Genomic DNA, 12,609 nt, shown 5'->3' on the forward strand with positions numbered 1-12,609 from the left:
TTAACTAGTCTAAGAGATTTAGCTAATAAAAAAACATCAATTTCAATCAAAAAATGTGAAAAAGAAGGCTGCGAATTGGAGAATTTTTGTTTGAAAAAATTAAAACATAAAATAAAATAAAATAAAATATTTTCCATACAAAATAAAAAAGTTAATAATGTTGTTCTCTTATATATCAGTTTTACCTTCATAGTAACAAATAATATCTTGAAGTTGTAAGTGTCTGGAAGAAGCAATCTCATGACGAATAAATAGAACGAGAAGAAGGCCGTTACGTCATAGCCGACAGAATTCATCAGAGTGACAAACGAACGAGTACAGTGAACAGTGATTTAATGACTTTAGCGACTTGTTTTGCGTCTCAAATGGAAAATAATAAGTCAACTTTGTTTTTTCATCGAGTTAAAAAGATCACGACTGACTTTGTCAACAATAATCATCAGAGTGACACGATGGCTTCTCCTACACCTTGTACCACGACGAGAAGCCCAACAGGTGAGATGAGAGTTTACAAAAACGGTGTATTCCCACCTATTATTTAATAAAAACTATAAAAAATAATAATATATCGCCATATAACGAAGCTTACAGACTTAAGAGGCAAATATTCAACCTCTCGTGATCGTAATGGTTTCGTGTATATTGTATATTTTCTGACTTTGGGATTGAGGCCTGCTGTCATTTTATGTATTGACATTCTGGCTTTAAAGTTTCTCCTTTCCACTCAACAGAAATTGTGCCTCGCTAACGTTACTGATAAAAACCATTCTAATATTACTTTAATTTAAACTTTATGTGTACACCTACGCAGTAATTTTCTTAGTTTTTGATGGTGTGGAGGAATATTTGTTATATTTGAGCAAACTGAGTGAGAATATTATATTTAAGTCTTTTATTGGTTTAAGCAGGGATAAATTAATACAATTAAGGGAAAGTTGGTTTTATATTCACACATTCTGACTTTCTTCTTAAAAATATAATAACAGAAATATTGTTTTAAATTCTAAATGGGAAAATCATATTAACAGCCAAATTAGTATCATTCTACAACATTGTTTACTGTCAATTAATTACTTATAACGTTGATTTGAAGTCTTACATGCTATTTCACACCCAATGTTCAAATTAGCATGGTAAACAACATGGAGACAGTTAAATTAACAAACATAAACCCAACTTTTCCTCCATAATAATAAATGTGTATAGCTCTGTTTCTTTAACTGAAGTTCTGGAGCCAGACTTCTCTTTTCATTTGGAATTCTAAGACTGATTGTTAAATGTTTTAAGTTATAATTTACTCACAGATTTCTTAACTGAAGATCCAGAGCGCAAGAAATTGTTAACTTTGAGTTTGACGATTGCTAATGGAAAGCTGCAAAAATATGGATTTTGTTTCATTATTTTTTTGTGGTGGAGAAGTGGGGCTTGATTGAAGAATGTCGATGTAGATGTGGCACCCACTGACAAAAAAATAAAAGGCTTCATTAATTTGATTAAACATTGTGATGGTGATTGTTAAATAGCTCAAACTATAACTATAATAAAATATTCTATAACTCAGAATTTTGAAAAATCAAAAAATTAGTTATTATAATAGTTTGCATTTCGTGTGAGCAGGAGTGAAATGTTTATTTTTGCAAAACAGTTGCTTCTAGGATTTTTTCTAATGTCTAAAATGGATGACTTATCGACTATTTGTTAGGTTGTATTTGTCATTTTACGTCATAGAAATGATTCGCAATTCCAATTAATTATTGTAGTTGTCAAACATTTTCTATTATAATTGTACATTTATTGTTGATGTTTCTTTTGTGTGATTGTCTTTTATATGTCTAATTTTTAGCAGTTTGTCTATTTTAAACTTGTGGTTAAAGAGTTTTCTAATGTTTCCCTGTTCATTTCCTTTACTTCAGAAAACCCAGAGAAAAGGAGGAAAGGGAAAAAAGTCTCTGCTTTCTTTAAGAGAGTATGGAAGGCTGCAAAGCGCCCTTTCCTTAGCTGTGACCAGAGCAGAGTGGTTCCCTTTGAACCACAGTCAGATAATGACTATTTCGAGCACCTGCCTGTTCCAGGTCCCTCCAGGACCGTCGCAGCACATGCAGACCCTGAGCCGGTGTTGCTGCCAGGCCAGGTCTGTGAAGAACCTCAGCCGTTGAGTGTTCCTGGCCCCACCAGGATCAAGCAAACAGCAGATGTGCCGAATGCAGATCGGGCCCGTCCTGAGTCCTCAACGGCCCTCACAGGTTATGTTGACACTGAGCAGATGCGTCCGCCAGTCCAGGTCTGCGACAGTCTTGAGTCGTTGGCTGTTCCAGGACCATCCAGGATCCAGTCAACGACCATCGCAGATCATGTTGACCCTGAGCAGATGCGTCCGCCAGTCCAGGTCTGTGAAGATCCTCAGCCCTTGAGTGTTCCGGGCCCCTCCAGGATCAAGCAAACAGCAGATGTGCCGAATGCAGATCGGGCCCGTCCTGAGTCCTCAACGGCCCTCACAGGTCATGTTGACACTGAGCAGATGCGTCCGCCAGTCCAGGTCTGCGACAGTCTCGAGTCGTTGGCTGTTCCAGGACCATCCAGGATCAAGCCAACGGCCATCGCAGATCATGTTGACCATGAGCAGATGCGTCCGCCAGTCCAGGTCTGTGAAGATCCTCAGCCCTTGAGTGTTCCGGGCCCCTCCAATATTAAGAAAATGACGGATGCAGATTCGGTCAGTCCTGAGTCGCCTCCGTCTGTTCAAGACCCCTCTAAAATTGATGGGACTGATGGTGAGTAATCCTGAATTTGGTTCATTTTATTTTGCCATCTGTTATTTTTACTCTTTGTTGTTTTTAGTTTCTAAATCAGACAGTGTCATTTGTTGTACTGTTGGTTGTGTATTAATTATTACAGTGCTAAACATATATGAGTACACCCCCACAAATCTCTCATTTAAATTCATATTTTCTATAGGATGCTTTACAATATTCTATATTCTAATATCTTTCCATTTCTAAAAATGTTCTGTGACTAAAATATTATTTTAATAAATAAATCTGTTTATTAAATCAGTTTTGTTCAAATGCATCAATATATATTACTATATATTACCCATATTCACTGAGAAATGGATAAATGTAAAGCATATATCAGGGGTAAAGTCTAGATCGGATATGCGGCCAGCCGAAAGTGCAATATGCACATTAATAAAGTAGCATTTTTTTTGACACTGTATAACAATAATTAATATTTTTACAGTACTGTGAGGGTTAGGTTTAGGGTTGGGGTGGGGGTAGGTGTTAAAAAAAAAATTTTATTGGGTAATTTAATGGATAACATAACTAATACTCGGTACAACTGCAGTTTTTACATTACTGTGACTGTTGGGTTTAGGGTTGGGGTGGGGGTAGACGTTAATAAAATACAACAAATGAGAAATTTAATAAATAATAGAAATAATTTGCGTTAACTTCCGGCAGCAAACGTATCCGCTCTAGCAACAACCCATATCAGGGGTGGCCAACCCTGTTCCTGGAGAGCCACCTTCCTGCAGATTTCAGTTGCAACCCATGTCAAACACACCTGCCTGTAATTATCACGTGGTGTTCAGGTCCTAATTAATTGGTTCAGGTGTGTTTAATATGGGGAGCAACTGAAATCTGCAGGAAGGTGGCTCTCCAGGAACAGGGTTGGCCACCCCTGGCATATATGAATGTTCTGAGCACTGTAGCTGCAGCTTTGTTCATGAAGATGTTTCTGTTTGTTTTCTTCATTTTAGAAAACCCCAAGAAAGGAAGGAAAGGGAAAAGAGTCTCTGCTTTCTTTAAGAGAGCATGGAAGGCTGCAAAGCTCCCTTTCCTGCATTTTACGCCACAGCCTGAGCCAGAGTCAGAGCCAGACCTTGAGTCAGTATGTCTGCCAGGCCAGGGTCCTGAGGAGGCTTCTGGGCTCACTCGTGGTAAGTCATCATTCTGTAATTCATAATTAATATAGATTATTAATCACTTTACTCCTGCATTTCTGATAGAAGTTACTGCTTTTGGATCATTGCATTAGGTCTAGATTTAAAGGACAGGAGTCATATATTTGATCAGTTTCATACCAGACAATCCAAGTAAATCTCCTTGCTTTTTTCTGTTTTTCAGGACTCGATCTGACTCAGTTTGAAGTCGGAGACCTGATTGGAGAAGGAGCTTTTGGCCAGGTGTATGTGGCATCTCACAAACGCAGTAAAAGAGTAAAGGTAAAGAACTACTTTTTTAAAATTCAGTCAACATTTTCCTCCTGATTAATAAATATAAATAATTTGTTGGCTTTAATTTAATTTGTTGTTGTTTTTCCGCAGGTTGCCCTGAAGTGCATGGTGAAGAGTCAACAGGACCGTTATCTGGAAGTTGTAAGTTGATTAATTCACACAACAGTGAAAATGTGCTGAGCGTTTACTCATCCTTCACTTCTCCCGTACCTGTCTGGACCACTTTAAACTGAACTCAAAAGCAGATATGTTGGAAACAGGTAGCCACTGACCTCTATTGTAGAAAAAGAAAATACTTTTGAGGTCAATGCTTACTGGTTTTCAACTTTCTTCAAAATATCTTCTTTTGTGTTCAGCAGAAGAAATAAACCCAGAGACAAGTTATGAACACATGAATGTCGGGCTGTGGAATTAATTAAAATTCATTTAACATTAATGGAGGTTTTCCCAGAGATGGGTTGCGGCTGGAAGTGCATCCGCTGCGTAAAAACTTGCTGGATAAGTTGGCGGTTCATTCCACTGTGGCGACCCTGGATTAATAAAGGGACTAAGCTGACAAGAAAATGAATGAATGAATTATTGGAGGTTAAAATGATCATTGATTCATATCCCGGCCCCTTGTAAAGCAGTCTGCATTCATTTCTACACAAAGCTGGTAATCAGGGAAATCAAGTAGCGGGACTTTTGCAGCATGGGATGTGCTTGATTTATTCGAGTGTATACGAGTCATTCAGAAGTGCTAAAGAGCTCTTGTGCTGTTGTGTGCATGTGCTCAGCCTCAGAGACGGACAGAACACACACATGTAGAGTCCTCTTTTAGCTTAAACTGCATGACTGAATGCTCAAATGCAAGCAAAAATGTGTCACATAGTGAAGTTTGTGTTACTGTACTTTGTGCCATTCTGCTTTGGTAATGTCTTTGAAATCTGTTTTCTTTCTAGGATGGTCATTCCACACCTGTGCTTGCAGAAGTGGCAATGATGCTTAGGTTGATGAAAGCTCCGCGATGTCCAAACATCATCAGATTACACAACTGGCTTGAGATTGAGGACAACTGTGTTCTCATTCTGGAGTACGCAGAGTCATGCCAGACCTTGCTTCAGTACATCAAAGACACAGCGGACATTGAGGAAAACCAAGCACGCCAGTTAATGCGTCAGTTGATCCGAGCTATAATGTTCTGCACTGAGCGTGGAGTTTTCCATGGGGATATACACACAGCGAACATCCTGGTGACTCTACCCTGACTAGAGCTCAAATTGATCGACTTTGGATGTGCTCAGCCAATTACCCAAAAGCCTTTCAATAAAAGTGACTATCGAGGTGAGTTGGAATTTTGTGTTAGTTTCTTTGCTCACAGTATTGTCTCATGAAATGACTGAATTCTGGAAATGTCTCTCTTACAGGAGCTGGACATGGCATGCCACCTGAGGCTTTGAGGTGTCGTGTATTCCATGCTAACCCGGCATACGTCTGGACAATAGGCATTATGCTATATGAAATAATGCATGGACGACTGGCCTTCAATAACAGACAGTCAATAATGTTTGGCGCAATTCAGATACACCCCAGGTTATCCACAGGTAAGCAGACACCTCTGAACAATCTCAGCCTCAGTGACAGAATCAAACATGTCAGTCATAAGTCAAATGGATTAAATATAATGCTTACAGGACCTGTAGATATTAAAGTCACTTAATTGTGGATGTTTTGTAACATTTGATGTTGTAAGATTTAAAGACGTTCATGAATGTTGAGTATGCAGACATATTTCTCACACTCTCTGTGACACTTTTCAGCATGCGTGGACCTGATTTCCCAATGTTTGATCCGTAATCCAGCTAAACGGCTACAGTTACACCAGGTAGAAGAGCACTGCTGGTTCAATCCAACGACCCCAAATCCTGTGAAGCAGTTATACAAGAGGAGGTAGAGGAACACACAGAGTTTTATTTGACAGCCTTTCATATTACTGCTTAAATAACTTTGTCTTATTTCTGATTGTTTTTCTTCATTTTTAGAAAAAACTAAAGAAGTGAGGAGGAGGAGAGCACCATTTCCAGACATTCACAAGACTGTTAAAGTTATTAATTACTCCCTCATGTCATTCCAAACCCCTAAGACCTCACTTTTCTTCAGTGTCAGTTCATGACGTGTGTTGAAGAGAGCTCTGTCCTGCGCTGTATGTGTGTCGCACTGCTGACGTTTACCTCAGATGTGCCCACGCTTTGTTTAAATGAGAGGAAGTCGCGCAGGCCTCTGGGTTAAACATCAGCAGTGTGACACACATGCAGTGCAGTACAGAACTTCTGAAGTCGTATTTCTGTTTTATTGTTTTTGTGTTTTTCTTTCTGCATGAAAGAAGTTTCACTTAAAAATGACAGCTGTTGCTCCAAACCCCTGACACCTTTCTTCATCTTCAGAAAACTAGTGAAAATATTTGAGATGAACCGCGAGAACTCTCTGATCCTCCATAAACCACAAGAATGAAGAAATGTTTAAATCCCAGAAAACTTCATCAAACCATGAGAGCTCTGTCCTGCGCTGTGTGTCGCACTGCTGATGTTTACCTCGGATGTGCCCACGCTTTGTTTAAATGAGAGGAAGTCGCGCAGGCCTCTGGGTTAAACGTCAGCAGTGCGACACACATACAGTGCACTGTGCTCTTATGAACGTGCGGTTTTAGGGTCAGAGAGCTCTCAGATTTCATTTAAAATGTTTTTATTTGTGTTTTCAATATGAAGTAAACATGAATTTGAACTAAGGACATGAGGCGAGTAATTAATGACAATAATGGTAATTAATGGTGCCTGGACTGCAGCTCTGCACAAGATGTTTGGCCAGAGGAGAAATGGTCGTGCCCAACTGAGCCTGGTTTCTCTCGAGGTTTTTTTCCTTCACTTTAGTCAATTGGTGAAGTTTTGTTCCTCGCCACTGTCGCCGCTGGCTTGCTTGGTTTGGGACTTGTGGAGCTGCGCATCGATGGATTTGCTCTTTAGTGTTTGGACTTTCAGCAGTGACAATCAAACCACATTGAAGTGAACTGAACTGAACTTCAACTCTGAAAACTGGACTGACACAGTTTCAATTTTCTTCTATGTTAAGCTGCTTTGACACAATCCACATTGTAAAAGCGCTGTAGAAATGAAGATGAATTGAACTGAATTCATGCTAAAACTCCATTAGGAAGTCCAGTGCTGTCACAGTTTTCTCCTCTAAAGTGTCATCAAAGATCTGCTCAACTATTTTCTACCTCATCAATGAATCTGGTGTTCTGTCACAAGGGAAAGGGATTGTTTTATAATTAAGTGTTCATAATTGTTTTGTAATGAATTGCTTTTATATATTGTTAATAATTCAAATAAAATCATGTGAATCAAACTGAAGCTCTGCTCATCATTTCTGTGACTTTTCTAAATGACTTTTTACTCAATTAAATTATTTACTCAAGTGTGTCCAACCCTATGAGTTTTTTTCTTCTGTTGAACACTAAAGAAGATACTTTAAAGAAATCTGAAAATCTGTAACCACTGATGTCCATAGTAGGAAAGCAAATACAATGGAAGTTAATAGTTACAGGTTTCCTGCATTTTCCAAAATTTTGTGAAAAAAAATTCATTTTCCTTCTTTTGTGAAAAACAGAAGAATCTCATTGTAAGTCATTTTGGAAGGGCACTTTCTATCCAAGACTAAAAAGGGCATGTGCACTGCATAGGTTCAGCCCAATGTGTGCACGTGCCTGCCGGGAAATGCGGAGGGTTTTTTTCTTTCATTCGCTGTGCGGTTTCAAACATTGCATGAAAAATACACGCTTAGAGCAGTTCCTCGAATCAAAAATCTCATTTGTCGCAAGGGGCATGAATGAATTCCCTGAATGAAAGAGCCAAACTGCAGTTAAAGTCCACCATTTAATAATTTGGCAAATAATTTGACTACAGATGTCCATGTAGGTTAAACAACATCACTTTCTCCTGTGTGTGTGTGTGTGTGTGTTTGTGTGTGTGTGTGTGTGTGTGTGTGTGTGTGTGTGTGTGTGTGTGTGTGTGTGTGTGTGTGTGTGTGTGTGTGTGTTTGTGTGTGTGTGTGTGTGTGTGTGTGTATTTTGACTCTGAAACTCGCGCGTGCCCAAATAGACACTCCCACACCATCCCACTTTAGTTCCTCCGACACTCCCCCCTAAACAGAGCTGGACACGCCCACTTTTCTGACTTTTTCCAAAGTAGAGGTGTGAAAACACCCTGCTGAAACGAGGGGGTTTCATGGCCCTTTAAGGCTTAGCTTAGGTTCTTAGCTCACGTTTTTAAAACGCATTCAGTAGATCTCCAGGTCTGGTGGGAGCACTTTTAGCTTAGCTTAGCATAATTAATTCAATTCATCCTTATTTCAATAGCGCTTTTACAATGTAGATTGTGTCAAAGCAGCTTCACATAGAACATTATAGTAAATCGAATCAGTGTCAGTCCAGTTTTCAGTGTTGAAGTTCAGTTTAATTCATTTCAGTATGGTTTAATATTCACTGCTGACAGTTCAAACACTGAAGAGCAATCCATCGATGAGCAACTTGACAGGTCCCAAACCATGCAAGCCAGTGGCGACAGCGGCGAGAAAAAAACTTCACCAATTGGAGAAAGTGAAACAACAGGTTGCTATCAAAAATCACTCCAAATTTTTGACTGAAGATGAAAACTAAACTAAGAATCCATCAAGGATAAGACAGTTAGCATTCAATAATTAGCATTACTAGCCGCGTTTTCACTATCGTGCCTAAAGTGAGCGAGCCAAGGCCAGTCGCGTTTTCACTGTCACTTCCGGGGCTTAATCTGACTAATGCAGGGCATTGTTGGGGGCCAGTGGCCGGCCTTTTTTTACGATCACACACGAGTACATGCGGCAAACAAATAAACAAATAAATAAATAAATAGGGGAAAGAAAACATATTTTTGAAAAAACGTCTTTTTGTGTATGATCGCCCTTATGTTTCCCTTTTAAATGTAAGGCTGTTGCATAACATAATAAAGTTTTAATTCATAAGTGACATTTTTTGCTGCGTCCTCCTTGATGTTTCAATAACGCATAATAATCTTTATACCATATTAAGGACACAGCGAACAGTAAAGGTTTTCGAGAGTTTTTTTTTAGAAGGTGTGTTTGTGCGCGTTTAGATGCCTTTATGTGAATGTTAAAAAAAAAAAGAGCGCTCCCTTCACAGTTCTGTGATGCCAAGCGACATTTTTCTTTTTGTTATTTATTTTGGAGATTATACACAATATGAATACAACAGAAAGACATAAAACTTAACAAATTATGTGTCTGCTTTTGTAGACTCAAAACAATAGTGTCGATAAAATAGTCTGAGCTATGTTGACATAGTTCAAAGAATCACAAAGATCGGATATAATAAAATCACATTACATCAATAAACCAATAAAAAACTAACAAAAGCTATAACAATTTAGGTAAATACAATAAATAAATCAAATCGATGTAAAGCCATATTAAACTTTCATTTTACAAAGGCCTATGTGAAAAAAAGATTTTACATATTTTCTAAAAACAATACACACCGGTGGTTTGAAATATTATTTATTAAGTATTTGGATACGATAATATTAATCAAATCGTGCAAACAGAGCATTCTTTGGGTGAGTGAAAGCAGAAACTAGGCTACCTTTTTTCTGTCATCCAGTCCTGTGCAGAGCTGCTTTATAAACGCATTGGGCGAAAACTGCAAATACAAAATGTGTTCTGTATCCTCAAACAAGTGTTTATGCTTTTATATGATGTGGGAATATTTAAAGATGAAATTTTAAATACATGAAGAGCTTTATCAGTGCATAGCTGCTGAGCGCAATGAAATTTGGCTACATTTACTTGCTTTTATTTGCTGAAATACTTAACACATTCCTTTACGTAAGATATAATATGCAACACCCTTAAATAAAGGGGAATCACCTATGAAGTGTCTTATAGACCAATTACCAACCTACGTCACACATGATGTCACACGGGTCCCCGGTTGCAAAAAACAGACAGATGCCGAATTTGAGTCCAAAAATGGAAAACTTAACTTTTACCATACAATACACACTGCTTTAATACCGACTGCAGACGTCTTTGGCTAAATGGGAGCTGAATGAAGTGAGGAGCTCATTAGAAATGCTGGACTCTGCAGTTCTCATGTCATATCAGGTCAGTTCACGCTATGCTGAATCATACTCATTACTCGTTTTTGACTGCAGAAATGATTTCAGCAAAAACAGTTACATATGGTGAATTAAACTGCGGACACTGAATGCTAATAACGAAACGTGAAAGTTACTTTTATTAAGGTAAAGTTGGTTTTATATTCACACATTCAATCAGTTACAACTTGTGACAAACTCCCTATATTGTTTACCACGGCACTTTGAATATTCGGTCTGAAATAACCCGCAAGTGTGACTCGAAAACAACGTTAACACTGTTTATTTGACTGTGAAACATTTTGTACTTTGATAGTCATTGGCTGTTGCTAATATGATTTCGCTATTTAGAGTTTGCAAAATTATATTTTTATGAAATTATATTATTAAGGAGAAAGTCTGAATGTGCGAATATAAAACCAACTTTACCTTTATGTGTAGGTTCACATACCCTGCCATACAGGTGAAGTTCACTGTCAGAATGCAGTCGTTTTGCGTGTTGGTGAATAATAATTACCCAGGCCTTGTATAACGTTAGCTCCGTCTTGTTTCTTTGTCTTTGGCTAGGCGGTATCTCGGTGTTTACCTCTTGAATCTGGTCACCATGGAGCAATATTTATTGCACATGACCTCAAAGAACAACATTGTTGGCATCCAAAGACTTGTAGACCTTTAACTTCTCTCTTGTAAAATCCCTCGGAGCTTCATTGAGATTGTATATTTGGGGCTGGATGCTTGGTCATTTCGTCTTATCCAATATTCATTGGGAGGATGCTATCGCAAATGGAGCTGTCAGATGAACGCCGCTCACTTTAACGTTAACTTTGCTGAATCACTGTGCTTGTCACTTGGTGACGAGCTGTTATAATATGCTGTAAGCATTATGTAAATAATTTATATAATATGTAAGTAATATATCTTATTGCTAAGACAACAACAAACTCTGCACCGCATCTGATTTCCTCGCTTTAAATGCTGGGGCTCCCGGTTGCTTTCTGCCACCTCCCTGCGCGCGCATCCTGAATGTTTACAAACATGGTAATTGGTCTATAGCCTAGGAAATAATTCATATGTTTCAAGTCTCTCTGGAGCATTTGGGCTGAATGTTTGACTGCGTCTATTTAAATGAGGATGTTATAAAATACATTTTCTACCGAGTTATTAACTGAGAATTTCTGTGGTTTTATATTATGGATGCTTGCGCTCATTGCGCTCGGTCCCTCAGTTAGTGGCGAGACCACTCGATTTCGATGTCAACATTCGGTCGGCGAGTAAATGAATATGATGAATGAGAACACAGGCCATGTAAATATCATGTACTGCTGTACAGTAACGTGTCATTTGTTTGTTTCGGTTGTCTTCATTTTAATAGTTTCGTGATGATGTAATGTGTGCTTTATCTGCCTGATTCCCGCTGAAGTGGCGGCTTGTGTGACGTTAGATTTTAAACTAACCAAAGACTTTCAGCAGTTTTACTATTTTAAGCTTGACAATTCTGTAGTTATATGATCTATTAAGGAAAATAAAAAACGTGTTCCTTTCTAAGCTGACGTGTCTAAGAACTATACTCTCATTCCAATGTAGTAATCAAGAAATATTGCTGACATACTATGCCTGCACTGGGCACAGTGATATTATGCAGCGCATAAAAACCGGTTGCTTTTAGATGACGATTTAAAAACACGAAGACATGATAGACTCACTGCCGTGCTCCATCAGATGGCACAACTAGTGATTTGAAGCCTAGTGTCCAAGTAAAGTTCATTTACAATTCATTTGTATTTTGAGGCTGCACTGTAATCCTTAAATACAGTAAATTATTTATTTAGGGTTGGGTATTGTTTGGGCTTATTTCGATACTGGTGCTAAATCGAAACTTTTAAAATGGTAGTGAAGGAATAGAATTACAGTCAAATGCTTCTTTTGACTTACATATATGTGCTCATGCTTATTTTGCATATGTGTATGTGTTTGCTTGAACCATGATAATCTAATGAGCCCACGCAGTGGTATGCTGAGACATTCTGTTTGACCTGAAAATGAGACAGGAACTTTCCACCCCTATAATGTCAAATAACTAAATCTGTAACAGACAAGTCTTGCAGAAAGTCCCTGTCTGGGTTGCAGCTATGATGTGTGACTTTTCTATACAGAAAGGAGAACTGGAGCAGATGAAAATATACATATGTA

At 38.4% G+C, this 12,609-nt stretch overlaps 1 protein-coding gene across 1 annotated transcript; it reads left to right on the plus strand.

Annotated features, from left to right (window-relative positions):
- The first annotated feature begins 297 nt into the window (after positions 1-297).
- Positions 298-6,166, plus strand: LOC110437887 (uncharacterized). Its single transcript, XM_087283715.1, has 8 exons — positions 298-495; positions 1,914-2,771; positions 3,761-3,940; positions 4,128-4,225; positions 4,328-4,378; positions 5,179-5,560; positions 5,644-5,820; positions 6,037-6,166. Exons 1-6 carry the CDS (start codon positions 336-338, stop codon positions 5,482-5,484), a joined length of 1,653 nt encoding a protein of 550 aa, XP_087139841.1. The 5' UTR covers positions 298-335; the 3' UTR covers positions 5,485-5,560; positions 5,644-5,820; positions 6,037-6,166.
- The last annotated feature ends 6,443 nt before the right edge of the window (positions 6,167-12,609 follow it).

Source organism: Danio rerio, chromosome 15, assembly GCF_052040795.2.
Source record: "Danio rerio strain M-AB ecotype USA chromosome 15, GRCz13ab, whole genome shotgun sequence".
Classification (NCBI taxonomy): Eukaryota; Metazoa; Chordata; class Actinopteri; order Cypriniformes; family Danionidae; genus Danio; species Danio rerio.

Bases quoted from the DNA above. Each gene is read 5' to 3' on its own strand.
- LOC110437887 (XM_087283715.1), top strand. From the start codon at position 336: ATGACTTTAGCGACTTGTTTTGCGTCTCAAATGGAAAATAATAAGTCA. The intron at 2,772-3,760 runs GTGAGTAATCCT...TCTTCATTTTAG, and splicing joins TAAAATTGATGGGACTGATG to AAAACCCCAAGAAAGGAAGG. The intron at 4,379-5,178 runs GTAAGTTGATTA...TTTTCTTTCTAG, and splicing joins AGGACCGTTATCTGGAAGTT to GATGGTCATTCCACACCTGT.